Source organism: Manacus candei, unplaced genomic scaffold, assembly GCF_025592945.1.
Source record: "Manacus candei isolate 608988 ecotype Guabito, Panama unplaced genomic scaffold, ASM2559294v1 h1tg000158l, whole genome shotgun sequence".
In the NCBI taxonomy this organism is placed as follows: domain Eukaryota; kingdom Metazoa; phylum Chordata; class Aves; order Passeriformes; family Pipridae; genus Manacus; species Manacus candei.
The window spans coordinates 164744-192303 of NW_026138206.1; the positions used below are offsets into that span (position 1 = coordinate 164744).

At 55.2% G+C, this 27560-nt stretch overlaps 1 protein-coding gene and 3 long non-coding RNA genes across 6 annotated transcripts; 3 read left to right on the forward strand and 1 right to left on the reverse strand.

Moving 5' to 3' along the window:
* Positions 1 to 265: 265 nt before the first annotated feature.
* Positions 266 to 26709, reverse strand: LOC127463364 (uncharacterized). Its single transcript, XR_007900816.1, has 3 exons — positions 26516 to 26709; positions 3354 to 3596; positions 266 to 1358 (listed from the first exon to the last, which is right to left on the reverse strand). It is a non-coding gene; the product is annotated as an uncharacterized LOC127463364 (long non-coding RNA).
* Positions 3587 to 13537, forward strand: LOC127463365 (uncharacterized). The gene is made up of 3 exons (XR_007900817.1): positions 3587 to 3659; positions 5271 to 5670; positions 13437 to 13537. It is a non-coding gene; the product is annotated as an uncharacterized LOC127463365 (long non-coding RNA).
* LOC127463361 (leucine-rich repeat-containing protein 37A-like) lies at positions 13616 to 26401 on the forward strand. Of its 3 annotated transcripts, XM_051772681.1 has the most exons (7): positions 13616 to 13700; positions 24070 to 24467; positions 24570 to 24662; positions 25125 to 25180; positions 25581 to 25644; positions 25741 to 25908; positions 26155 to 26401. In XM_051772681.1, the coding sequence occupies exons 2-7, from the start codon at positions 24099 to 24101 to the stop codon at positions 26167 to 26169; spliced, it is 765 nt and encodes a 254-aa protein (XP_051628641.1). In that variant the 5' UTR covers positions 13616 to 13700; positions 24070 to 24098; the 3' UTR covers positions 26170 to 26401. The 3 variants fall into 3 exon arrangements, with proteins under 3 accessions (XP_051628641.1, XP_051628643.1, XP_051628642.1); XM_051772683.1 differs by lacking the exons at positions 13616 to 13700; positions 24070 to 24467 and adding an exon at positions 13911 to 14098; XM_051772682.1 differs by lacking the exon at positions 13616 to 13700 and having other exon boundaries at positions 23699 to 24467.
* Positions 20612 to 21676, forward strand: LOC127463366 (uncharacterized). Its single transcript, XR_007900818.1, has 3 exons — positions 20612 to 20644; positions 20912 to 20983; positions 21602 to 21676. It is a non-coding gene; the product is annotated as an uncharacterized LOC127463366 (long non-coding RNA).
* Positions 26710 to 27560: the final 851 nt, after the last annotated feature.

A 27560-nucleotide genomic window follows, 5' to 3' on the forward strand; every position in this document is an offset into this window, starting at 1 on the left:
GGGTGTGGGAAGAGGGAGGTGGGATGCCTTTAGGACCCCCATATCCTCTTCCTGGGAACAGGGGTGTGGGAAGAGGGAGGTGGGATTCCTTTAGGACCCCCATAGTTCTCCCTAGGAACAGGGGTGTGAGAAGAGGGAGGTGGGATTCCTTTAGGACCCCCATAGTTCTCCCTGGGAACAGGGGTGTGGGAAGAGGGAGGTGGGATGCCTTTAGGACCCCCATAGTTCTCCCTGGGAACAGGGGGGTGGGATGCCTTTATGTCCTGGTTTGAAAGCCCCAAAATCCAGTTCCCGAGTCCAAGCCCCCCTCCCACATCTGAGCCCAGTGTGAGATGGGTTTTCCAGACAAAAACACGAGACTCAATATGGGAGGAAGGGATTATATTACAATCACTGTACAAATAAATATTACAATACATCATATACAGTTATAACCATCTTTCCTGTGATAAATCAGTATTTGCAGTGGATCAACTCTCTTCTCCCTCCAAATAAAAGTGCAGAAGGGAAAAGGAAAGATCCTTTCCACTCTCAGAGCAGCAGTGTCTCTAGGGCAGCAGTCTCTTCTTCCATGCAGCAGCTGTAGCTGGATCTCTTTTCATTACACACGAGGGGGGTCTCCAAGCCCCTCTCAGCCCTTTGACTCCAAGCGAGGGTCTCTCTCTTCCATGGGCTGCGTTCACTGGGACAAAGGTCACTTCACCACATCATACCATGAAGTGCAGGAGTCTTTGTGACGGTCCCCATCCTCAGGGGATTCAGGCTCCCTTGCAGAGCTCCCGTGCTCTGTCTCAGGCTGCTACCTTAGCAGCAGCAGCGGCGGGGGGGTGAGGCCCTCCTCCACATTCCTTCTGGCCATCCGGGTCCAGCTTTCCAGGACGCCTGAGCTTCTCAGCTCCTCTCTCTCTCTGCAGTGCCTGCTGCATTTTAGGACTTCCATCCAGTAGGAGTCCACCCCCTCCACTTAGGAGAAGGTCACAAAAGGGTTTGGGGGGGTTTTGGTTTCAGTTCTTACCCCAAAACTCTCTGTAGAGTTTAGTCCTCTCTCATTCAGACAACTCTGTGTCTCTGCTTAGCTGCCTGCTTGTTGGCTGCTTCTTCAGTTCTTATCTCCTCTGGCTCACTGCCGCTGTTCTCTGGTCAGTGCTGTTTCTGCCGCTGCTCCGTCTGCTGCTCACGGTGGAGGAAAAACCCTCCCAGCTTCTCAGCTACAGATACTTAGCCCAGTCTAACACTGTTCCAGGTTCCTGTAGCCCCCCAGCTGGGGACTAGGGAGGTACCTCGCCCCCAGTGGGGCTCCGGGCCCCTTCCTCGTGGCTTAGAACACGGCCACTTCCTCCAACAACTACAACAACAGCCTGCTTTTCTGGTCTGGGTGAAATGTTTATATTTTGCAGGAGTGCTCATTGGTTCAAACCCAAGAGTAACCACCCCCTTGGGGGTTACAATTTTTTTAACTCCAGGGGGAAAACTTATTTCCCCCACCACAGGGTGGGATGCCTTTAGAACCCCCACAGCTTCTTCCTGGGACCTGGGAACGTGGGTGAGAAGAGGGAGACAGGATGGCTTAGGACCCCCATAGCTACTCCCTGGGGACCTGGGAACAGGGGAGTGGGATGCCCTTGGACCTCCAAAGCTCCTCCTTAGGGAATAGGACATATATTAGTGCGTGGACAGAGGAAAAGTAGATAAAAAGAACAAGTTTCTTTATAATAAAATCTTTTGGCCTGCCAACCTGCAGTCTGAGAGCATCATTCAGGCCGCCGTCATTATTGCAGGTGGAAGAAGTTTGAGGCAATGCCTTTGCCCAGCCCCAAGATGCTCCTGCCCGGACGCTGCCCTGCCTCCAGCACCCCAAAATCTGGGCCGCTGACTGGGTGAGCCCTCTGTGCAGAGAGGATGCTGCAGGCGGCTGCCGTGCTCAGGACACCCTGAGGAGCCCCCTGGCACCTGGGAATGGGGGTGGGATGCCCTGGGACCCTCCAAGCTTCTCCCTGGGTACTGGGAACAGGGGGGTGGGATGCCTTTAGGACCCCCATTGCCTCTTCCTGGGAACAGGGGTGTGGGAAGAGGGAGGTGGGATTCCTTTAGGACCCCCATAGTTCTCCCTGGGAACAGGGGTGTGGGAAGAGGGAGGTGGGATTCCTTTAGGACCCCCATAGTTCTCCCTGGGAACAGGGGTGTGGGAAGAGGGAGGTGGGATTCCTTTAGGACCCCCCTAGCTTCTCCCTGGGAACAAGTGGGTGGGATGCCTTTATGTCCTGGTTTGAAAGCCCCAAAATCCAATTCCCGAGTCCAAGCCCCCCTCCCACATCTCAGCCCAGTGTGAGATGGGTTTTCCAGACAAACACAGGAGACTCAATATGGGGGGAAGGGATTACATTACAATCACTGTAGAAATAATTTTTACAATACATCATATACAATCATAACTATATTTCCTGTGATAAAGCAGTATTTGCAATGGATCAACTCTCTTCTCCCTCCAAATAAAAGTGCAGAAGGGAAAAGGAAAGATCCTTTCCACTCTCAGAGCAGCAGTGTCTCTAGGGCAGCAGTTTCTTCTTCCATGCAGCAGCTGTAGCTGGATCTCTTTTCATTACACACGAGGGGGGTCTCCAAGCCCCTCTCAGCCCTTTGACTCCAAGCGAGGGTCTCTCTCTTCCATGGGCTGCGTTCACTGGGACAAAGGTCACTTCACCACATCATACCATGAAGTGCAGGAGTCTTTGTGACGGTCCCCATCCTCAGGGGATTCAGGCTCCCTTGCAGAGCTCCCGTGCTCTGTCTCAGGCTGCTACCTTAGCAGCAGCAGCGGTGGAGGGGCGAGGCCCTCCTCCACATTCCTTCTGGCCATCCGGGTCCAGCTTTCCAGGACGCCTGAGCTTCTCAGCTCCTCTCTCTCTCTGCAGTGCCTGCTGCATTTTAGGACTTCCATCCAGTAGGAGTCCACCCCCTCCACTTAGGAGAGGTCACAGAAGGGTTTGGGGGGTTTTGGTTTCAGTTCTTACCCCAAAACTCTCTCTCTGTAGAGTTTAGTCCTCTCTCGTTCAGACAACTCTGTGTCTCTGCTTAGCTGCCTGCTTGTTGGCTGCTTCTTCAGTTCTTATCTCCTCTGGCTCACTGCCGCTGTTCTCCGGTCAGTGCTGTTTCTGCCGCTGCTCCGTCTGCTGCTCACGGTGGAGGAAAAACCCTCCCAGCTTCTCAGCTACAGATACTTAGCCCAGTCTAACACTGTTCCAGGTTCCTGTAGCCCCCCAGCCGGGGCTGGAGGTCACCTCACCCCCAACGGGGCTCTGGGCCCCTTCCTCGTGGCTTAGAACACGGCCACGTCCTCCAACAACTACTACAACAGCCTGCTTTTCTGGTCTGGGTGAAATGTTTATATTTTGCAGGAGTGCTCATTGGTTCAAACCCAAGGGTAACCACCCCCTTGGGGGTTACAATTTTTTTTAACTCCAGGGGGAAAACTTATTTCCCCCACCACAGGGTGGGATGCCTTTAGAACCCCCACAGCTTCTTCCTGGGTCCTGGGAACGGGGGTGAGAAGAGGGAGACAGGATGGCTTAGGACCCCCATAGCTACTCCCTGGGGACCTGGGAACAGGGGGGTGGGATGCCCTGGGACCTCCAAAGCTCCTCCTTAGGGAATAGGAAGGGGTGATCCAGGCAGCCCCAGGTGTCCTGAGCAGCCGCTGCCGCCGCGCAGGCTCCGGAGCGCGCAGCCTTGCCGGGGTTGCAATGGCCAGGGGGTCAGCACGTGTGGCAGAGTCCCCTCCCCGCAGCCCTTTTGTCCAGCTGTTTTGTCCTTCCCAGTTGGGAATGCTTTCCCAATAAATCCCGTTTTCTGCAGCCAGAGTGTCCTGTGAGACGGGGGAAGCGCCTGTGTGTGTGAGTGGCTGGTTTGAGAGCCCCAAAATGCAATTCCCGAGTCCAAGCCCCCCTCCCACTTCTCAGCCCAGTGTGAGATGGGTTTTCCAAACACAAGACAATATGGGGGGAAGGGGATTATATTACAATGAGTACACAAATAAATATTATGATATATCCTGGACATAATCTTAACTATCTCTCCAGTGATAAATCAGTGTTTACCATGGATCAATCTCTTCACCCTCCACTAAAAGTCCAGAAGGGAAGAGGAAAGATCCTTTTCACTCTCAGGGCAGCAGCCTCTCTTCTGTCTTCCATGCAGCAGCTGTAGCTGGACTGTTGTAGCTGGATCTCTTTCCAATACACACAAGGGGGTCTCCTCTCCCCTCTCTCTCCCATGGACTGCGATATCAGGGACCAGCTCACGTCACCACGTCATATCCTGAAGTGCAGGGGGTCTTTCCCTTTCCCCAGGGAGTTCACCCTGAGTCAGAACGTCTTGGGCAGCTTTCAGTTGAAGGGTTTTGCCTCAAGAGTTCTACTAGAGCTCCTGTGCTCTGTCTCAAAACTGCCAGCTTGGCAGCAACAGCCAGGGCAGTCCAAGGTCACCCCCTCCACATTCCATGTGGCTGTCCCGGTCCAGCTCCAGGACGTCTTGAGCTTCTCAGCTCCTCTCTCCGGTGCATGCTGCACTCCAAGACTCCTCTCAAATAGAGTCCATCTCCACCTCCTCTCTAGGAGGTCTCAGAGGGGTTTGGGGAATGTGTTTCAGTTCTTACCCCAAACTCTCTCTCTCTGTAGAGCTTAGTCCTGCTCTGTCTCCATCAGACATCTCTCTGTGTCTCTCCTCCTTGGCTGCAATGCCAGCTTTGCTGCTGCTTCTTATCTCTTTTGGCTCTTTGCCACCGTTCTCCGCTCAGTGCATTTTCTGCCACTGCTTTTCAGTGTCTCCTGCTGCTTCTCACAGTGGAGAAACTCCTCCAGCTCTTAGCTACAGACACCTGGCCCAGTCTAACACTGTTCCAAGTTCCTGCAGCCCCCAATGGGGCTCTGGGCCACTTCTCCTCGTGGCTTCACAACAACCCGGCCACTCTCAACAACAACTAACTACAACATCCTTCTTTTCCGCTCTGCTTGGGAAATGTTTATACTTTGCAGGAGCACTGATTGGTTCAACCCCAAGGGACGGCACCCCCTGGGGAGTTACCATTTTTTTAACTTTTTTCCCCCTCCACACTTTAGAACCCCCACAGCTTCTTCCTGGGTCCTGGGGACAGGGGGGTGAGAGGAGGGAGACCGGATGCCTTAGGACCCCCATAGCTACTCCCTGGGGACCTGGGAACAGGGGGGTGGGATGCCCTGGGCCCTCCAAAGCTCCTCCTTAGGAAATAGGAAGAGGTGATCCAGGCAGCCCCAGGTGTCCTGAGCAGCCGCTGCCGCCGCGCAGGCTCCGGAGCGCGCAGCCTTGCCGGGGTTGCAATGTCCAGGGGGTCAGCTCGTGTGGCAGAGTCCCCTCCCCGCAGCCCCTTTTGCTCATCTGTTTTGTCTTTCCCGGTTGGGAATGCTTTCCCAATAAATCCCGTTTTCTGCAGCCAGAGTGTCCTGTGAGACGGGGGAAGCGCCTGTGTGTGTGTGTGGCTGTTCCCGTGTGTGTGTGGGAGGGAGGCTGTGCTCGGGTGTCCAGTGCCAGCAGCGGGACTGGGGTTTGAACTGGCAAGCACTGAACCCCTGGGATGGAGCTGGTGGGTTAAACCCCACCGATGAAGACTCCGTCTTTGGACACCACAAGGGTGTGGAGGTAGCTCCAACTCCAAGGCAGAACTACATGTGGACAAACAAAGAGCACAAGAAGAGAGGCAACCACTACTGGGTTGGCCAAAATCTGCTTTTGTCCCAGGCATTGAGCCTGCCAAAGCCCAGGGAGAGCCCCCAGGCAGAGAAAGCAAAGCCCAGCAGGGTCTAAACAGGAACCTGGATTTTCTGTCTGACCCGCTGGTTAACAACGGCCCCGCTGCAATCAGCAGGGGAGAGGACAGGGCTGAAGGAGAGCCTTCCTCTCGAGGTGGGCACTTCCCCCTCCTGCCTGACACCAGGAAGACAGCCTGGAAGCAAGAAGAGGAAGGCTCCAGGCTCCTCCACAAGCCAGGTAGCCCTGAGGGCCCAGACGTTTTGCCCGTTCCAGGAGAGGACTTTGAAATCGTGGTCCATCATCACCTGGTGCCAGACAAAGGCCCGTGGACGTTCATGGCCCATGTGGAACAAGCCCTGAGGACGGACTGCAGCCTGCCCGGGCTGCAGCTGTCCTGTGCCAAGATGGTCTTTAAGACTGAGCTGCTTCTAAGTCTGCTCAGCAAGAGGCAAGAGAGCGAGGGAGCCTCTGCTTTCATGGGCCAGTGCCCAATAGATGAGAACATCTCCAGATGCACAGCCTTGGAGAAGGGCAAGAAACACAGAGGGGAGGTAGGAGAGCTGCTGGGCACTGCTGGATGTGTCCTTCAGGGCAATGGGCAATGGAAGGAGCAACCCTCTCTCCTCTGCTGATCTTGTCTCCTTTTGTCCCAGGAGAAACCAGAGCCCGTGGATGACACAACCACATTGGTGGTGTTTCTGTCTGTCCTCGCCATCATTTCTGTGACGCGTGTCCTTAGTGTAAGCCAGTATCTTGTTGGAGACACAGCTGTCAGTCAAGGCCTGTAGCTGCAGAGCCCAGTTGAGGAGCCCCGTGCACGTGCCGGGTAGCACAGGAGATGTTTGGCCAACCCTGGAGCTTGTGGCAGCATCCACACCCCCAGCTCAGCAGGGTTCAGCCTGCTTGAGGGAACCTTGTCCTGGCATCCTTCTTGACTCTCCACAGCTTTGCTTTGCTCTCCTGCCTTCAGCCATGCAGCAACGGGATTAGGAGAGCTCTGGGTGTTCATTCACGTTCCAGAGGCAGGGAGAAGAGGTAAACTGGGAAGGGAGGACAGACTCTTTTAAAAATTGTGGCTGCTGGCACAGACTTGCACGTGTGGTTGGAGGAAGAACCTTTTGGCCTCCGTTGTTTTGCAGATTATCACAAGAAAACTCTGATGTTACAAGTCTCCCTTTCTCCTTCCCCAACTCTGCTCCCGACCCTATGCAGTGTTTTGCCAATGCCTGTGCACTGTGTGGAGAAGGTAATTAATTACTGCCTGCCCGTGCCACTGCTGTGCCACCAACAGTCTTTACTCTGAAGAGCAACTCATCCCCAGGCCCCCCAGCCACACGGGAGCCGCTGCCAAAGACTCCCCTGCCTGTGTTTAAACCACGTTGCTTTTGGGAGAGCCCCAGCAAAGGAGCCCAGAGTGGGAGCCATGGGCACACATGTCAGAGCACATCCCAACCAGCCCTTCTCCTTGCCAGTGATGCTCACCCCTGGATGGCTTGGATGAGCTTGGCCAGTCGGTGCCATCCCTGCTGGGGCTCCCAATCTTCCTTAGGCTCTCCTGAAAGGCCCCCTGAGCAGGGAGAGGTGCTGGCCCTGCTGCTGCCCTCCCTGTCCAAACCCGCCTGCTTCTTTTCCTTTCGTTTCTTCTGTTTTCAGTTTCTTTGTAATTGTGTGATGGAGGTGGAGGAAGAACAAGAACAAGAAGTCAGAGGATGTAGAGGTGTCATAGTTTCAGATTGCCCCCCCAGGAAGCCGGGGGGCTCAGAGGTGACTGGGTGCCAGGACAGTCTTCCCTGGAGGGCCAATGACTGCTCGTCTTGTTCTGTCCTGCTGAAAAATCCCATCTACACACCCAGCCGAAGTTGTTGGCAATGGGTCTGTGTCTGCTGCTGTGTGTAGGTGTAGAAGGCCAAGGGGTGGCCCTGCAGCCCCCCAACTCTGCCTAAGCCAGGGCTGGAGGCAGCACTGGAGTGAGTGTGTGTTTGTGAGGCACGAGACTCACCAACAGCTGGTAAGCAGGAGAGAGAGAAGGCAGGCCTTGCAGCCAAGGCCTCTTCTTCCCCCCCCTTTGCTCCAGACTGCAGAAGGGGCTGTTTTCCCTCTCCCCATCCGAGAGGGGAGGGAGGGAAGGCTCAGCATTGAAGCAGAGCCAAGTGGACAGGCAGAGTAGAGCTCGGTGCCAGGGAGAGAACCCAGGGGAAATTGGAGAGGGAGCAGAGAAAGGCCCGGGGGACGTCTTTGCTGTGATCTAAAGGGAGGACAGCCGGAAACTCGGAGGAGGAATGGACATTGCAGGACATGCACGTTGATGAGCTGACTGAACTACAGCAGCCTACAGAACCGAGGTCTGAGAGGTCTGAGGGAGAGAATGACACAGCAGAGACTGACATGGAAGCAAGGAGGACGGACTCAGAGTTATCTTTTTGGACTTTGGGAGGAAGAAAGGACTTCAGCAAACAGCTGGAGGTTGGTGGGGGGAGCATTCTGGTTCTCTGAACACTGCCATGAGAGAGAGACTGCATTCCCTCTCAGCCTAAGGGCTTTTCCTGGACTGAAGTTAAAGGGAGAGGCTTAAAGGGACTGATAGAAATGTATAATGTTATATATATAGTTGCTTTTAGCTTGTACAGTCTTTATTGTGTATTTATTGTGTAGAATAAATACACAATTCCCCTTTCCCCTAGAGAAGCCTCTTGCCTGAAAGTTTTCTCTTTGGTGTTGAGATAAATTGTGGGAAGGGGTGGGGAAAGCGTGGAAATTGGATTTTGGATTTCTGTGGTGACTCAAACTGAGAAGCCCACCTTACAAGAGGTAAGGGCAGGGAGCAGGTGCCAGTGCTGCCTGTCTGTCTGCACTGCCTGCTCATCCTCCCCTCTCCCAATTCTTCTCTTCTATGGCACTTCCCAGGGCTTTCCCTGAGGTCAGCGAGGGGGATTTGCTGGTGGTTCAATACATCATGGATGTGCTTGATAAAGAGGAAGAAGAATCCCAGAAAGAGAGACAGCAGGGGAACACAGATGCCTCCCAGAAAGAGAGAGAATGTGAAGAACTTCACCTGCAAAAAGGTGGAGAAGTAAGTGGGATGCCAATGCTCCAGCCCCTGTTCCAACAGAGGAACTGCTGAGACTTTGCTCGGGTGCTATTTCCTTAACTGTTATCTTCTTAGCAGTAAGGAAACAGGATCTAAGGAAATAACCTAGGAAATAGCCAAGGAACTAGGATCCAAGGGAATAGCCAAGGAAAGAACAGAAAGGAAACAGCATCTATTTCCTTGACCCTTTCCTGGAATGTTCTTTCCTTCCGTGCTATTTCCTGGGATGTGATTTCCTTGCTGTTCTTCTGTAGTAAGGCAGCTTTGACCTTGAGCGACAGCTGTGGCCTGGCAAAGGAACAAGTAAAACCTCATGGAGGAAGAAAGTGTGAGAAAGAGAAGAAAACCAGCTGCAGATAGAGGAATGTGTTTGGACCTGAGAAGAGATGGTGGTGAGCTGTCAGGAGACAGGATGGGGGGCGTGCACAGAAACTGGAGACCAATTAGTGATGAGATACAGACCCGTGAACAAGAACACTGAACCAATGACATGTATTATATTAGTGCGTGGACAGAGGAAAAGTAGATAAACAGAACAAGTTTGTTTATAATAAAATCTTTTGACCTGCCTGCCTGCAGTCTGAGAGCATCATTCAGGCCACCGTCATTATTGCAGGTGGAAGAAGTTTGAGGCAATGCCTTTGCCCAGAGCCAAGATGCTCCTGCCCGGACGCTGCCCTGCCTCCAGCACCCCAAAATCTGGGCCGCTGACTGGGTGAGCCCTCTGTGCAGAGAGGATGCTGCAGGCGGCTGCCGTGCTCAGGACACCCTGAGGAGCCCCCTGGGACCTGGGAATGGGGGTGGGATGCCCTGGGACCCTCCAAGCTTCTCCCTGGGTACTGGGAACAGGGGGGTGGGATGCCTTTAGGACCCCCATTGCCTCTTCCTGGGAACAGGGGGGTGGGATGCCTTTAGGACCCCCATAGTTCTCCCTGGGAACAGGGGTGTGGGAAGAGGGAGGTGGGATGCCTTTAGGACCCCCATAGTTCTCCCTGGGAACAGGGGTGTGGCAAGAGGGAGGTGGGATTCCTTTAGGACCCCCATAGTTCTCCCTGGGAACAGGGGTGTGGCAAGAGGGAGGTGGGATGCCTTTAGGACCCCCCTAGCTTCTCCCTGGGAACAAGTGGGTGGGATGCCTTTATGTCCTGGTTTGAAAGCCCCAAAATCCAGTTCCCGAGTCCAAGCCCCCCTCCCACATCTCAGCCCAGTGTGAGATGGGTTTTCCAGACAAACACAGGAGACTCAATATGGGGGGAAGGGATTACATTACAATCACTGTAGAAATAATTTTTACAATACATCATATACAATCATAACTATCTTTCCTGTGATAAAGCAGTATTTGCAATGGATCAAATCTCTTCTCCCTCCAAATAAAAGTGCAGAAGGGAAAAGGAAAGATCCTTTCCACTCTCAGAGTAGCAGTGTCTCTAGGGCAGCAGTCTCTTCTTCCATGCAGCAGCTGTAGCTGGATCTCTTTTCATTACACACGAGGGGGGTCTCCAAGCCCCTCTCAGCCCTTTGACTCCAAGCGAGGGTCTCTCTCTTCCATGGGCTGCGTTCACTGGGACAAAGGTCACTTCACCACATCATACCATGAAGTGCAGGAGTCTTTGTGACGGTCCCCATCCTCAGGGGATTCAGGCTCCCTTGCAGAGCTCCCGTGCTCTGTCTCAGGCTGCTACCTTAGCAGCAGCAGCGGCGGGGGGGCGAGGCCCTCCTCCACATTCCTTCTGGCCATCCGGGTCCAGCTTTCCAGGACGCCTGAGCTTCTCAGCTCCTCTCTCTCTCTGCAGTGCCTGCTGCATTTTAGGACTTCCATCCAGTAGGAGTCCACCCCCTCCACTTAGGAGAGGTCACAAAATGTTTTGGGGGGTTTTGGTTTCAGTTCTTACCCCAAAACTCTCTCTCTGTAGAGTTTAGTCCTCTCTCGTTCAGACAACTCTGTGTCTCTGCTTAGCTGCCTGCTTGTTGGCTGCTTCTTCAGTTCTTATCTCCTCTGGCTCACTGCCGCTGTTCTCCGGTCAGTGCTGTTTCTGCCGCTGCTCCGTCTGCTGCTCACGGTGGAGGAAAAACCCTCCCAGCTTCTCAGCTACAGATACTTAGCCCAGTCTAACACTGTTCCAGGTTCCTGTAGCCCCCCAGCCGGGGTTGGAGGTCACCTCACCCCCAACGGGGCTCTGGGCCCCTTCCTCGTGGCTTAGAACATGGCCACGTCCTCCAACAACTACTACAACAGCCTGCTTTTCTGGTCTGGGTGAAATGTTTATATTTTGCAGGAGTGCTCATTGGTTCAAACCCAAGGGTAACTACCCCCTTGGGGGTTACAATTTTTTTTAACTTTGGGGGAAAACTTATTTCCCCCACCACAGGGTGGGATGCCTTTAGAACCCCCACAGCTTCTTCCTGGGTCCTGGGAACGTGGGTGAGAAGAGGGAGACAGGATGGCTTAGGACCCCCATAGCTACTCCCTGGGGACCTGGGAACAGGGGGGTGGGATGCCCTGGGACCTCCAAAGCTCCTCCTTAGGGAATAGGAAGAGGTGATCCAGGCAGCCCCAGGTGTCCTGAGCAGCCGCTGCCGCTGCGCAGGCTCCGGAGCGCGCAGCCTTGCCGGGGTTGCAATGGCCAGGGGGTCAGCTCGTGTGGCAGGGTCCCCTCCCCGCAGCCCCTTTTGTCCAGCTGTTTTGTCTTTCCCGGTTGGGAATGCTTTCCCAATAAATCCCGTTTTCTGCAGCCAGAGTGTCCTGTGAGACGGGGGAAGCGCCTGTGTGTGTGTGTGGCTGGTTTGAGAGCCCCAAAATGCAATTCCCGAGTCCAAGCCCCCCTCCCACATCTCAGCCCAGTGTGAGATGAGTTTTCCAAACACAACATAAGACAATATGGGGGGAAGGGGATTATATTACAATGAGTACACAAATAAATATTATAATACATCATAGACATAATCTTAACTATCTCTCCAATGATAAATCAGTGTTTACAATGGATCAATCTCTTCACCCTCCACTAAAAGTCCAGAAGGGAAAAGGAAAGATCCTTTCCACTCTCAGGGCAGCAGCCTCTCTTCTGTCTTCCATGCAGCAGCTGTAGCTGGACTGTTGTAGCTGGATCTCTTTCCAGTACACACAAGGGGGTCTCCTCTCCCCTCTCTCTCCCATGGACTGCGATATCAGGGACCAGCTCACGTCACCACGTCATATCACGAAGTGCAGGGGGTCTTTGTGACGGTCCCTTTCCCCAGGGAGTTCACCCTGAGTCAGAACGTCTCGGGCAGCTTTCAGTTGAAAGTTTTTGCCTCAAGAGTTCTACCAGAGCTCCTGTGCTCTGTCTCAAAACTGCCAGCTTGGCAGCAGCAGCCAGGGCAGTCCAAGGTCACCCCCTCCACATTCCATGTGGCTGTCCCGGTCCAGCTCCAGGACGTCTTGAGCTTCTCAGCTCCTCTCTCCGGTGCATGCTGCACTCCAAGACTCCTCTCAAATAGAGTCCATCTCCACCTCCTCTCTAGGAGGTCTCAGAGGGGTTTGGGGAATGTGTTTCAGTTCTTACCCCAAACTCTCTCTCTCTGTAGAGCTTAGTCCTGCTCTGTCTCCATCAGACATCTCTCTGTGTCTCTCCTCCTTGGCTGCAATGCCGGCTTTGCTGCTGCTTCTTATCTCTTTTGGCTCTTTGCCACCGTTCTCCGCTCAGTGCATTTTCTGCCACTGCTTTTCAGTGTCTCCTGCTGCTTCTCACAGTGGAGAAACTCCTCCAGCTCTTAGCTACAGACACCTGGCCCAGTCTAACACTGTTCCAAGTTCCTGCAGCCCCCAATGGGGCTCCGGGCCCCTTCTCCTCGTGGCTTCACAACAACCCGGCCACTCTCAACAACAACTAACTACAACATCCTTCTTTTCCGCTCTGCTTGGGAAATGTTTATACTTTGCAGGAGCACTGATTGGTTCAACCCCAAGGGACGGCACCCCCTGGGGAGTTACCATTTTTTTAACTTTTTTCCCCCACCACACTTTAGAACCCCCAGAGCTTCTTCCTGGATCCTGGGGACAGGGGGGTGAGAGGAGGGAGACAGGATGGCTTAGGACCCCCATAGCTACTCCCTGGGGACCTGGGAACAGGGGAGTGGGATGCCCGGGGCCCTGCAAAGCTCCCCCTTAGGGAATAGGAAGAGGTGATCCAGGCAGCCCCAGGTGTCCTGAGCAGCTGCTGCCGCCGCGCAGGCTCCGGAGCGCGCAGCCTTGCCAGGGTTGCAATGGCCAGGGGGTCAGCTCGTGTGGCAGGGTCCCCTCCCCGCAGCCCCTTTTGCTCATCTGTTTTGTCTTTCCTGTTTGGGAATGCTTTCCCAATAAATCCCGTTTTCTGCAGCCAGAGTGTCCTGTGAGACGGGGGAAGCGCCTGTGCGTGTGTGTGGCTGTTCCCGTGTGTGTGTGGGAGGGAGGCTGTGCTCGGGTGTCCAGGGCCAGCAGCGGGACTGGGGTTTGAACTGGCAAGCACTGAACCCCTGGGATGGAGCTGGTGGGTTAAACCCCACCGATGAAGACTCTGTCTTTGGACACCACAAGGGTGTGGAGGTAGCTCCATCTCCAAGGCAGAACTACATGTGGACAAACAAAGAGCACAAGAAGAGAGGCAACCAATACTGGGTTGGCCAAAATCTGCTTTTGTCCCAGGCATTGAGCCTGCCAAAGCCCAGGGAGAGCCCCCAGGCAGAGAAAACAAAGCCCAGCAGAGTCTAAACAGGAACCTGGATTTTCTGTCTGACCCGCTGGTTAACAACGGCCCCGCTGCAATCAGCAGGGGAGAGGACAGGGCTGAAGGAGAGCCTTCCTCTCGAGGTGGGCACTTCCCCCTCCTGCCTGACACCAGGAAGACAGCCTGGAAGCAAGAAGAGGAAGGGTCCAGGCTCCTCCACAAGCCAGGTAGCCCTGAGGGCCCAGACGTTTTGCCCGTTCCAGGAGAGGACTTTGAAATCGTGGTCCATCATCACCTGGTGCCAGACAAAGGCCCGTGGACGTTCATGGCCCATGTGGAACAAGCCCTGAGGACGGACTGCAGCCTGCCCGGGCTGCAGCTGGCCTGTGCCAAGATGGTCTTTAAGACTGAGCTGCTTCTAAGTCTGCTCAGCAAGAGGCAAGAGAGCGAGGGAGCCTCTGCTTTCACGGGCCAGTGCCCAATAGATGAGAACATCTCCAGATGCACAGCCTTGGAGAAGGGCAAGAAACACAGAGGGGAGGTAGGAGAGCTGCTGGGCACTGCTGGATGTGTCCTTCAGGGCAATGGGCAATGGAAGGAGCAACCCTCTCTCCTCTGCTGATCTTGTCTCCTTTTGTCCCAGGAGAAACCAGAGCCCGTGGATGACACAACCACATTGGTGGTGTTTCTGTCTGTCCTCGCCATCATTTCTCTGACGCGTGTCCTTTCCATAAGCCAGTATCTTGTTGGAGACACAGCTGTCAGTCAAGCCCTGCAGCTGCAGAGCCCAGTTGAGGAGCCCCGTGCACGTGCCGGGTAGCACGGGAGATGTTTGGCCAACCCTGGAGCTTGTGGCAGCATCCACACCCCCAGCTCAGCAGGGTTCAGCCTGCTTGGGGGAACCTTGTCCTGGCATCCTTCTTGACTCTCCACAGCTTTGCTTTGCTCTCCTGCCTTCAGCCATGCAGCAATGGGGTTAGGAGAGCTTTTGCCCTCTCTTGTTTTGCAAAGTATGGCAAGAAAACTCTGGTGTTACATGTCTCCCTTTCTCCTTCCCCAGTTGTGCTTCAGATCTTCTGCAGATGGTTCCCAACCCCGAGGCCGTAGGAAATCATTGCTGAGAAGGTAATTACTCCCTGCCCGTGCCACTGCTGTGCCACCAACAGTCTTTACTCTGAAGAGCAACTCATCCCCAGGCCCCCCAGCCATGCGGGAGCCGCTGCCAAAGACTCCCCTGCCTGTGTTTAAACCACGTTGCTTTTGGGAGAGCCCCAGCAAAGGAGCCCAGAGTGGGAGCCATGGGCACACATGTCAGAGCACATCCCAACCAGCCCTTCTCTGCACCGCTGCTGGGCTGGGGTCGGGCTCGGGGGGGTCCCACATTGCTGCCACCACAAGGAAATCCCTCTCTGCTCCAGTTCCCAGCAAGACTCTCCTCTGGGGACGGCTCTGCCCTATTTCTCCCTACCCTGCTCCCCACAGAGGCTTTTAAAGATCTTGCTCCCATCCTTTCCAGATGCCTTTCCCACCCAGGGCTCATTCCCAGCCACGCCAGCCAGCGCTGTCCCTTCTGGGGCTCCCCAAATTCCTCAGGCTCTGCTGAAACCCCTGCCAGAAGCAGGGAGAGGTGCTGGCACTGCTGCTGCCCTCCCTGGCCAAACCTGCCTGTTCATGGACTGGGAGCAGGGAATTCTGTGGAGATGATGCCCAAAAGCCTTTTTTTCCCCATCCCCCTTGCAAACTCCAATGGTTTGCCCTGCTGGAAATGTCACTTCCCGACTCCTCCAGTGGCTGCTTCCCCGACAGGGCAGGGCACACACAGCCTTTCTGCCCTCAACCACCATCAACAGCTGCCTTCACTTTTGAGCCTTATTTTCCCTTTGGATTTCTTCAGGTTCTTTGAGAAACTTCAGTGGAGAAGGAGGAAGAAGGAGTACAGCGAGGGAGAGGCTGTAGAGCAGGGAAGGGCAGGGAGCACATTCCAGTGCTGCCCCTCTGCCCACACTGCCTGCTCATCCTCACCTCTCCCACTCATTCCTCTTCATGGCACTATCCAGAGAATGCCCAAGCTCAGCGAAGCTGAGTTGCTCTTTGTCCAATACATCATGGAGGTCCTTGATGCCAAGGAAAAAGCATTCCGGAAAGCGATACAACAGAAAGAAGGCCCGTGAGGGAGAGAAGACTTTCAAGGAGGTGAGGAGGAAGGAAGAGCAATGGCAGCGCTTGTTCTCAAACTCCTGTTGCAGTCCAGGAACTGCCAAGGCTTTCCTTGGATGCTATTTCCTTGACTGTTATTTCCTTGCTCTTCCTGCAGAGGGAAGCCCAAACACCCCAGGGAAGCAGCCACAGTGGGGCAGTGCCAGCAGCCCAGGACGAGGTGCCTGTGCCCAGTCACTGCAGGGCACCCCCAGAGCCGGCGCACTTATCCCTCCCCACAGAGGAGGCTGTGGGCACCCCAAAGAAGGCATCAAGCCCTCAGTCTCTTCTTCATCCTCTGTGCCAATGTTGCCCCCTGCATCCAATAAAAAATGGAGATTCTCCTTTTTCCTCCTCTGTTTCTTGATGTCTTTGTAAAAGCTTTTTCTGTTCTCTCTTACAGCAGTGGCCAAATTAAGTTCGAGCTGGGCTTTTGCCTTTTTAACTTTCTCCCTGCATAACTTGGGGACATCCTCGCCGTTCTCCTGCGTTGCTGCCCCTTCGTCCAAAGCTGTAAATTCTGTGTTTTCCCTCAGTCCCAGCCAAAGCTCCCTCCTCAGCTGCTGTGCTTCCCTGCCAGCTTGTCCTCTGGCACATGGGCACAACCTGTTCCTGCCTGTGCCCTAAGGTTTCCCTCTTGGAGAATGTCCAGTCTTCCTGGACTCCTTTGGCCCTCAGGGCAGCGTCCCAGGGGACCCTCTCAACCAGCGTGGGTGGATTGACTCACCCTGGGGAACTCCTCACACCTGGACAGACCTTCACCCACAGCATCACTGTCCCAGCCCTCAAGGTGCAAAACCACCTCCTGGGAAGGTGAGACCAGCTGGGAGGGGATTTGCTGCTGCCCCAAGCAGGGACTTGTTTCCATTCCTGGCATCCCTTTGCCCTGCTCCCTCACACCCGCCTGGCTCCCAGGCTGACGGTTGGAGACTTTTCACTCCTGATGCCACTGCACACCCTTGGGAGCTGAACTGAGCGGTGGAAACGGAGAGGGAGCTCTTGGTGGACAGGGGAACCCCTGGGAGAGGAGGGAAATGTTCAGGAGCGACAATTGGGAAGTTTTTGGGTGAGGGTATTTCCCACCACTGAGTGGCTCCTGTCTCACTCCTCCAGGCAGCCTTGTCCCTCCCTGCAGCTCTGGAGGACTTTGTGGCTCCCCAGCTGCTGCAGGGCAAAAAGGGCTTCCGAGGTGAGAGGATTTCTGACACCAGCTGGACACTGACCCTGCCTGAGGGGCCGGTGTCATCGAGCATGGCCATCATCTCAGAGAGGGTTAAGGCACAACCTTGTGAGACAGCTTTGTTAAATGTGGCTCTGAAGAGCCTTCCAATAGTTGTCAGGGTGTGTGAGAGAGGAAACAGAGACCCGAGGAGGAATTTCTGCATGGCGAGGGTGGTCAGTCCTTGGCATGGACTGCCCAGGGAGTGGGGAAGTCCCCATTGCCGGGGTGTTCAAGAAAGGCCTGGACATGGCAGTCAGGGCTCCGGTGTAGCTGACAAGGTGCTGGTCGGTCCCAGGTTGGCCTGGATGGTGTTGGAGGCTTTTTCCCCCCTCCGTGGTGCTGTGCCCTGTGCCTGGAGCCCGCCGTGCCCAAGCGCTGCCCGAGCCGGCCCGGCCCGACCCGGTTGCCCGCGCTTTTGTGCTGAGGGCGTGGGGGGGGCGGCTCCCGGGGCCGCCGCGCTGAGGCGGAGCTGCCTCTGAGGCGCAGCTGCGGCGCTTCCCTGCCGAGCCCGCGGCGCCTCTGCTGGCGCTGCTGGGGGGCTTTTGGCCTTTGGCCGCCGTTCCCAAAGCTCCCTCGGCTTCTTTGGGACGGGGGTCCCTCCCGGGGCCGCCGCGCTCAGGCGGAGCTGCCGCCTCTCATGGTCCCAGCGCTTCCCGCCCTGCGGGGCTGCGGCTCCCTCAGCCTCTCCTGGCGGGAAGGTCGAGCTTTCCCCGCTTTTCCAAAGCTCCCCTCGCTCTCCCACAGCACTCCTGTGGTGGGTGAACCCCGGCTCGATGGCGGGTGCCCTCCAAAGCCCCTCTCTCACCACCCTGTGCAACTGGACAGAGCAGAGAAAATACAGGGAAAGGTTCCTGAGTTAAGGACAGGGAGAGATCACTCAGCGATTGCCGTCATGGGCAAAACAGGCTCAGCTTGGGGATAGTAATTCCATTTATTGCCAACAGAATCAGAGGGGCATAATGAGGAGTAAAATAAATCTTAAAAACACCTTCCCCCACCCCTCCCTCCCTCCCGGGCTCTGCCTCCTCCGTGCCAGCGGCGCAGAGAGACGGGAATGGGGGACACGGTCAGTTCATCCCACCTGCTTCGGCCACTGCTCAGGGACAGGAGCCAGAGTCCTTTCCCTGCTCCAGCACAGGCTTCCCACAGTTCACAGCCTCCTTCAGGCATCCACCTGCTGCAGCGTGGGCTCCTCCACAGCCTGCAGGTGGATCTCTGCACCCCCATGCTCCTCCCTGGGCTGCAGGGGCACAGCTGCCTCAGCAGGGTCTTCACTCTGGGCTGCAGGGGAATCTCAGCTCCAGAGCCTGGAGCACCTCCTGCCCCTGCTTCTCCTCTGACCTTGGTGTCTGCAGAGCTGTTCCCCTCACAGATTCTCACTTTACTCTGGCTGCAATTACATCTGTGCAATAACTTTTTTTCCCTTCTTAAGGATGTTATCTCAGAGGCATTACCACCATTTCAGATTGGCTCAGCCTTGGCCAGAGACGTGTCCACCCTGGAGCTGCTGGCATTGGATCAGCTGGACATGGGGGAAGCTTCCTGCAGCTTCTCACAGAAGCCACCCCTGTAGCCTCTGCTCCGCTACCAAAACCTGCCCACGCAAACCCAATCCAAATGAGAATGGCTTCACGCTGCCTGAGAACAGGGTTAGATCGTGTATTGGGGGAGAATTCTTCCCTGTGAGAGTGCTGAGGCACCAGCACAGATTGCCCAGAGAAGCTGTGGCTCCCCCATCCTGTCCTTGAAGTGTTCAAGGCCAGACTGGACAGGACTTGGAGCAAACTGCTCTAGTGAAAAGTGCCTCTGCTCATGGAAGGGGCAGGGGGGACTGGATGAGCCTTAAGACCCCTTCCAAGCCAATCCATTCCAGGATTCCATGGTTTTATGGCTCTGTGGCAGAGTCATTTGGTGACAGGCTCGCCTGAACTCCAGTCCAGCTGTGAGCTCTGATGCAGCACCACCACTGTGACATCAGCATCCCCACTGTGACATCAGCATCCCCACTGTGACATCAGCATCTCCACTTTTACAAGAGCATCCCCACTGTGACATCAGCATCCCCACTGTGACATCACCATCCCCACTGTGACACGAACACCACCAAGGCAAGCTCTTCTTTCTGCATCCCAGCCGACTCCAGCCAGTCGTGGTTCGCCATGGACTTGCTGACACGTGTCGTGCGTGCTCTGCTCCTGCTGGCCCTGCTGCTGGCAGTGACTCCCTGCCCAGGAGAGTCCAAGGAGCTCTGCCCGCACCCCTGCCGCTGCCAGAGGCGTGGACTGCTGGACTGCCGCCACGCCGGCCTGGCCACCGTGCCCCCGGCCACCCGCCGACGGGCCCTCACCGCCCTGTGAGTCCTGCCTGCCCCACACACCCCCTCCAGCTTCCCCTGCTCGCCTTCTTAGTGCTGGAAAGCCCAGCCGGGACAGCCGGCACAGTCACTGCCAGGAGACACGCTGCCTTTGGGGGCTTGTGCTGCACTGGGAGGGTGAAGCCAGGCTGGCCAAGCCGTGCCTTCTCCAGGGAAATCCCACTTCCAGCTCTGCAGCCAAATGGGCAGGGGAAGGGCTTTTCCTCAGGGCTAACGCTGTCTGTGGCTCCTTTGCAGAGATTTCACTGGCAACTTGATTGCTTTTTTGGATGAACAAGCATGGAAGGAATACCCCTGGACTGAGACTCTGTAAGTGCCAGGCAGCATTTCAAATGCCTGCAGTTGGGGTGTTTTCCATCCTTTGGTCTGGTTTTGGAGCAGCAGCACCACAGAACTCCTTCCCAAGTGAAGTCAAAGTTGGGCTGCTCCGCACGGAGGGCTGTGACTCCCCAGGCCTTCCCAGGATGCCAAGAAATGCCCTGAGCTGTGTGCCAGGCACGGCACCGTCCCCGGGGCTGTTTGCCCAGGGATCAGGCTCCGCTCAGCTCCAGCCAGCCAGGAGCAAGGGCCTGCTGGCCATGAGTGGGGACCATCCCTGCAGGGACCCCAAGAGTTGCTTCAGGAAAGCTGCTGCAGGGTATTTTCCCAGGAACATGCCATTGCCTGCGGTGGAGCGGCTGCTGTACCATTGTCCTTTGTGTCATTGCAGAGTCCTCAGGGACAATGAGCTGCAGGCAGTGAAGAGCCATTCCCTGGAGGGGCTGTTCCTGCTGAAGCACCTGTAAGCACTGGCCCCTGCCCACCATGCCGGGCTACTGCCTCCCCCTCCCTTGGGGCCCTGCTGCTCAGCCCAGCCCTGGGCAAGTGGCCTTTGTCCTCCCGGCTTCCAGCCTGCAAATGCAAGTCAAAAGGACAGTGCCCATGGAATGAACATTTTGTCTTCTCATTGCAACAGGGACTTGTCTGGCAATTGGATTCTGTTGATTGAGGAAGGGGCTTTTGAGCCACTGCCTTTCCTGAGGCTTCTGTGAGTCAGGAAGTTTCTTTGGGGTGTCTTTAGTGAAACCTTTCTGTTTAGAACCCTTTCTGTTTTAGAAAATGCTCCTGTTTTCAGCACAGTCACTAAAAGCACATTTCCTGCAAAGGGATCCTTCTTTGCCCCAGCATCCTGTAGGACAGACCCGATTGATTTCTGTCATCTTCTCTTTCCCCAGAAACCTCAGTGGCAATGGCCTCACACAGATCCACAACGGCACTTTCCAGGCATGGCACGGGATGCAGTTTCTAGAGGAGCTGTAAGTGGGACAAGGTCCAAAGGCCCATCAGAGCCAGACCCCGCAGGGACACTGGGGCAGAGCTGCTCTGCCCTGTGTAAAGTACTGAATCCCACTGTGGATGTCAGCCAGGGAGCACCAGGAGTCTGCAGCCGGAAAGCCCCTTTCCCTTGACCTGCTTCTCTTCTCCAGGGCTTCCTTGAACCAGCCAGGCCATCCCCACCTGCCCTGACCCACAGAGCTCACGTCCTTCCCATCACCCCTCACACCTCTCTGCTGCTTTTTCAGGATCCTAAGCCACAACCCCCTGACCGTGATTGCTGACACAGCATTCTTCAAGCTGCCTTCAGTCAACTATCTGTAAGTCTTGACTCCTCTGGAGCAGATCATCAGAGATCTTTGTGTCTCCCCAGTGGCCTGTTCTCAGGAAGCAGAGATCCAGGAGCAAATCTCCCTCTTCTCCCAGCCTCTTTGTGCTGGAGGCACAAATGTCCCCAGCACTGGCAGAACAAGTCCAATCAGCTGTGGTGTGTCCCCAGCTGCAAAGCACCCAAGCAGCTGGGACAGAAACTTTCAGAAACGAGAGGCCTTCCAGGTCTGGGGCCACAGAGTGGCCAGAGGGCTCTGGGAATACTCCAGTCCTGTCTGAGCACTGTTGGCAGCAGTCCAGGGTTCCTGCCTCCTTCAGGGACTGGAGCTGCCCCCAGGGAAGAGCAGGAGGGTTTGGAGCTGGAGAATCCTTTCTGTTGGCATCTGTCTGCCCCGAGAGCTGCAGGGTCCCCTCCTGATTGCAAGGCCATGGTTTGGAGCAGGGCAAAGCAGAAGGCCGGTCGGGTCTTGAATGGCTTGTCTTTGATTAGGCAGAAGTGGATCCCTCTGCCAGCACCCCCACGCTCCTCAGGGGCCTGGGCTTGCTCTCAGAGCAGAGCTGTGGGAATGTCACCTGAAAATTGAATGTGGTCTTTGAAATGCTCGCAGGGACCTGAGTGCAACTCAAGTGACTCCGCAGACGTTGCTGCTGCTCCTGCAGACAACAGGGCACTTGGAAACCCTGTGAGTAGCTGGGACTGAGGGCCAGCCACCAGCAGAGCCTCAGTGCTGACACAGGGGATCTGCCTGGCAAACAAATCCCTCTGCCACTAAATCACAACAACCCCAGGAAGCTTTAGGGTTCCTGTTGACTTCCGGGAACCTCCCAACCTCACCAGCTCCAAGGCAGAATTTCAAAGGGGGGTTTAGATCACGGCGGGTCTGTTTCTCTCTCTCAAAGGTTTTTTTGGGACCAGTTCCACTTTCAAAGGAAAAATCACGTTTTTGGTGTTTTGGGATTCACGTGAGGGAAGTTTTCCAGAGCTGTGGCAGACATGGAAGCACATCCCCCAGGCCTTCTCTGTGTGTTGCCCCCCATGGCCTCAGAGACATGGACTGGGACGCTGGGTTTTCCTCCAATCAATAACCTCTTGTCTTTAGCAAACTGCCCAAGGCTGTGGCCTGCTGCCTCTGCCAGGAGCATGCCAGCACCGAGACCCCGTGCAGGACCATCCAGTTCCTCTGTGAGAACCTGTGCAGCAGCAGCAGTGCCCAGTGTGCTGGTAGGTGTCCTGCTGAGCTTGGGGTAGCCCTCAAATGTGCCCAGTTGCCTCCAGCTTGAGGAGATGCTGCAGCACGGCCCCGTTTTGGGGCAATTCCTGAGCTCCCCTTGGAGAAGACTTGGAACAAGCACGGGTTGGAAAGTTCCTGGTCATTACACATATCTGGTGTGTCAAATACTGTCTGGATAAGAAAGAGCTCTCTGGGCTAAACAAACACAGCAGCTTCCAACCCCCCCTGTGCATGTGGCCAAGGAAAGCAGGCCTGCCCCGTGCCCTTCCCAGCCACTGCTTCTAACCTCCAATTTCCCCTGCGAACCTCCTGAGCCTTTCCAGTGCCACCATAGCTTGGCCAGTCACAGCTCAGGGGCCAGAGGGGTCCCTGACCCAGCACACACGTGGCCAAAGGGTGCAGCACTGTTTGTGCTGCTCTGGCACAGTGACGTGGGCCCCAACCTGCCCCAAACCCACCCTGGCAAGCCCAAGACCCCTCAACAGGCTCTGCAGGCTCTGTGTCACCTCCCTGCCCATGGGCAGGAGAGAGGGCAGGAGCCCCCATGTGCTTTGCAGGGCATGAGATGAACACCAAACACTGTTAGTGCCTCAGCAGCCTCTGGGCTGATCTTCAGTCTGGGCTCTCTCTCTCTTCACTGGCTCCTGCAGAGTCTCGGGGTGACCAACCACCCCAGCCAGCCATTGCCCCAGCCCAGGCACAGCCTGCAGCTCCTGCTCCACGTGAATTCCACAATCCCATGTCAGGCTTGATTCTACCTGCCAGGCTCACTCGGACTTTCTAAGGTTTCTGGGGAATTTAGAAACCAGCACTGGCTCACATTGAGCTGTGGGAGAGTCTCCAACAGCAAACCCATTTCCCTGGGATGTTTCCCTCCCATCCAAACAGAGCCCTGGGAGACACCAGAAAAGAAACCTCTCCTGTTCTGCCCTGAGGGGACAATCAGAATGATTTAAGGAGTCTCCTCCCCTCCCCAACACATCCACCACTCCCCTCACCCACTCCCTTGTCTCAGAGAGGAGTTCCTGCTGCTCAGGGTAAACCTCTGCCCCTGTGTTTGTGCCCAGTTGCTGATCTGCTGTCTTGGTGTTCTCCAGCTCCCACAGGTCCTGTGGCACAGACACAGGGAGAAGTAATGCAAGTGGAGCCCTCCGGAAAAGCAAAGAGCAGCCCAGTCTTGAACCTCAGGGCCAAGCAGCCTTCGCTGGGAGACCATGGAACCATAACTCTTGGGGTTGCCCTGACCCTGAGCGGCACTGAGGGGGATGTCAGCAGCCTCAAGGATTCCAGAGCAAATTCATATCCCCCTGAGCACCTCTCCAGGCAGGAAGGCAAAACAGCTGCTGATGAGCTGATGGTCAAGCTCAAGAATAATCTGCACAAGGCAGAAGAGGAGGAGGAAGCACCATCTTTAAAGCAGAAGTATGGTTGGACTCAGAAACAGCAGAACAAGAAGGCCAGCCAGCAAAAGCAGTGGGACTCCCATTTGAACTGGCAAGCACTGAACCCCTGGGATGGAGCTGGTGGGTTAAACCCCACTGATGAGGACTCCGTCTCTGGACACCACAAAGGTGTGGATGTAGCTCTGTCTCCAAGGCAGAACTACATTTGGAAAAAGAAAGAGCAGAAGAAGACTGACAGCCAGTACTGGGTTGGCCAAAATCTGCTTTTCTACCAGGCGTTGGGCCCTGCCAAAGCCCAGGGAGAGCCCCCAGGCAGAGAAAGCAAAGCCCAGCAGGGTCTAAACAGGAACCTGGATTTTCTCTCTGACCCGCTGGTTAACAACGGCCCTGCTGCAATCAGCAGGGTAGAGGACAGGGCTGAAGGAGAGCCTTCCTCTCGAGGTGGGCACTTCCCCCTCCTGCCTGACACCATGGAGACAGCCTGGAAGCAACTGGTGGAAGAGTTCAGGTCCCTCAACAAGCCAGGTAGCCCTGAGGGCCCAGACGTTTTGCCCGTTACAGAAGATGTCTTTGAAATCACGGGCTACCATCACCTGGTGCTGGATGAAGGCCTGCAGACATTCCTTGCCCATGCAGAACAAACCCTGAGGAAGGACTGCAGCATGCCTGGGCTGCAGCTGGCCTGTGGCAAGATGGTCTCCAAGACTGAGCTGCTTCTAAGTCTGCTCAGTAATAGACAAGAGAACGAGGGAGCCTCTGCTTTCACAGGCCAGTGCCCAATAGAAGACAACATCTCCAGACGCACAGCCTTGGAGGAGGGCAAGAAACACAGAGGGGAGGTAGGAGAGCTGCTGGGCACTGCTGGATGTGTCCTTCAGGGCAATGGGGAATGGAAGGAGCAACCCTCTCTCCCCTGCTGATCTTGTCTCCTTTTGTCCCAGAAGAAACCAGAGGCCTTGGATGACACAATCACATTGGTGGTGTTTCTGTCTGTCCTCGCCATCATTTCTCTGACAGTGATGTGTGTCCTTAAGGTAAGCCAGTATCTTGTTGGAGACACAGCTGTCAGTCAAGGCCTGTAGCTGCAGAGCCCAGTTGAGGAGCCCCGTGCACGTGCCGGGTAGCACAGGAGATGTTTGGCCAACCCTGGAGCTTGTGGCAGCATCACACCCCCAGCTCAGCAGGGTTCAACCTGCTTGGGGGAACCTTGTCCTGGCCTCCTTCCTGACTCTCCACAGCTTTGCTTTGCTCTCCTGCCTTCAGCCATGCAGCAATGGGGTTAGGAGAGCTCTGGGTGTTCATTCACGTTCCAGAGGCAGGGAGAAGAGGGAAACTGGGAAGGGAGGACAGGCTCTTCTAAAAATTGTGGCTGCTGGCACAGACTTGCACGTGTGTAGAATGGGCTGGGTTGGAGGAAGAACCTTTTGGCCTCCGTTGTTTTGCAGATTATCACAAGAAAACTCTGATGTTACAAGTCTCCCTTTCTCCTTCCCCAGCTCTGCTCCCGACCCTGTGCAGTGTTTTGCCGATGCCTGTGCACTGTGTGGAGAAGGTAATTAATTACTGCCTGCCCGTGCCACTGCTGTGCCACCAACAGTCTTTACTCTGAAGAGCAACTCATCCCCAGGCCCCCCAGCCTTGCAGGAGCCGCTGCCAAAGACTCCCCTGCCTGTGTTTAAACCACGTTGCTTTTGGGAGAGCCCCAGCAAAGGAGCCCAGAGTGGGAGCCATGGGCACACATGTCAGAGCACATCCCAACCAGCCCTTCTCCGTGCCAGTGATGCTCGCCCCTGGATGGCTTGGATGAGCTTGGCCAGTCAGTGCCATCCCTGCTGGGGCTCCCGATCTTCCTTAGGCTCTCCTGAAAGGCACCCTGAGAGGTGCTGGCCCTGCTGCTGCCCTCCCTGTCCAAACCCGCCTGCTTCTTTTCCCGTTTTTTCTCTTGTTTTCAGTTTCCTTGTAATTCTGCGACGGAAGTGGAGGAAGAACAAGTACAAGAAGTTAGAGGAGGTAGAGGTAAGGGCAGGGAGCAGGTGCCAGTGCTACCTGTCTGTCTGCACTGCCTGCTCATCCTCACCTCTCCCAATCCTTCTCTTCCATGGCACTTCCCAGGGCTTTCCTGAGCTCAGTGAGGGGGATTTGCTGCTGGCTCAATACATCATGGATGAGCTTGATAAAGAAGAAGAAGAATCCCGGAAAGAGAGACAGCAGGGGAACACAGATGCCTCCCAGAAAGAGAGAGAATGTGAAGAACTTCACCTGCAAGAAGGTGGAGAAGAAGTAAGTGGGATGCCAATGCTCCAGCCCCTGTTCCAACAGAGGAACTGCTGAGACTTTGCTTGGGTGCTATTTCCTTAACTGTTATCTTCTTAGATGCTGCTTCCTTTTTGTTATTTCCTTGGCTATTCCCTTGGAACCTAGTTCCTTGGCTGTTATTTCCTTAGATCCTATTTCCTTACTGCTCTTTCCTTGACTCTTTCCTTGAATGTTATTTCCATGGATGTGATTTCCTTGCTGTTATTCCAGGTGGATGAAACTTGAGGCAGTGCCTTTGCCCAGCCCCAAGATGCTCCTGCCCGGACGCTGCCCTGCCTCCAGCACCCCAAAATCTGGGCCGCTGACTCTGTGACCCCTCTCTGCAGAGAGGATGCTGCAGGCGGCTGCCGTGCTCAGGACACCCTGAGGAGCCTCCCTGGCACCTGGGAAGGGGGGTGGGATGCCCTGGGACCCTCCAAGCTTCTCCCTGGGGACCTGGGAACAAGGGGGTGGGAAGAGGGAGGTGGGATCCTTTAGGACCCCCATAGCTTTTCCCTGGGGATCTGGGAACAGGGGGGTGGGAAGAGGGAGGTGGGATGGGTTAGGACCCCCATAGCTTCTCCCTGGGGACCTGGGAACAGGGGGGTGGGATGCCCTGGGCCCTCCAAAGCTCCCCCTTAGGGAATAGGAAGAGGTGATCCAGGCAGCCCCAGGTGTCCTGAGCAGCCGCTGCCGCCGCGCAGGCTCCGGAGCACGCAGCCTTGCCAGGGTTGCAATGTCCAGGGGGTCAGCTCGTGTGGCAGGGTCCCCTCCCCACAACCCCTTTTTGTTGTCTTTCCCAATAAATCCCATTTTCTGCAGCCAGAGTGTCCTGTGAGACGGGGGAAGCGCCTGTGTGTGTGTGTGGCTGTTCCCGTGTGTGTGTGGGAGGGAGGCTGTGCTCGGGTGTCCAGTGCCAGCAGCGGGACTGGGGTTTGAACTGGCAAGCACTGAACCCCTGGGATGGAGCTGGTGGGTTAAACCCCACTCTGACAACTCAGTTTTTGGACAGCAGAAAGATAGGGAGGAAGTACCATCTCCAAGGGATTTGTTATCGAATACACCCCCCCCCAACCCCTCAACCTCATGATTTGGTGAGCTTGGTGCCCCTTCCCATTGCTTGTCCTGCCTCTGAGTTTCGTTCGTCTCACCACACTACAGAATTTTATTTATTTTAATGAAAAATGTGTTTGAAATGAAAAAGATTCTTTGTTTTACATAATGATAATGCTCCAGTTACTTATAGTTGGGGTTCAACACTTCTGGCTCACTTGGCACAAAAGTCTCAACACATTACTACAAGACTTAGGCTTATTTCTTTAAAACAATTTTCACTTAGAGAAATACTTTTCCTGTGCCTGTGCAAAAGACTGTCAGTCCCACAGCTACTCCTGCTGGTAAGACACCTTCCACTTCCAGCTTTTTCCCATGGATTTGAGTGACTCTGAGCCGTTTGTGGGTTCCTGCAGGGAGGGCTCGTTCCTTTTGTTGTTCTGGAATTGCTACACACACCTGCTATTCTGTCTAAGTATTCGTGCAGCTCCACTGGTTCCAGATATAGATGACCTCAATAAGTTGACAGGAAAACAGTTTTTCTCCAAAGCCAACATATATTTGGGGTCTTAATTTTAGCAACA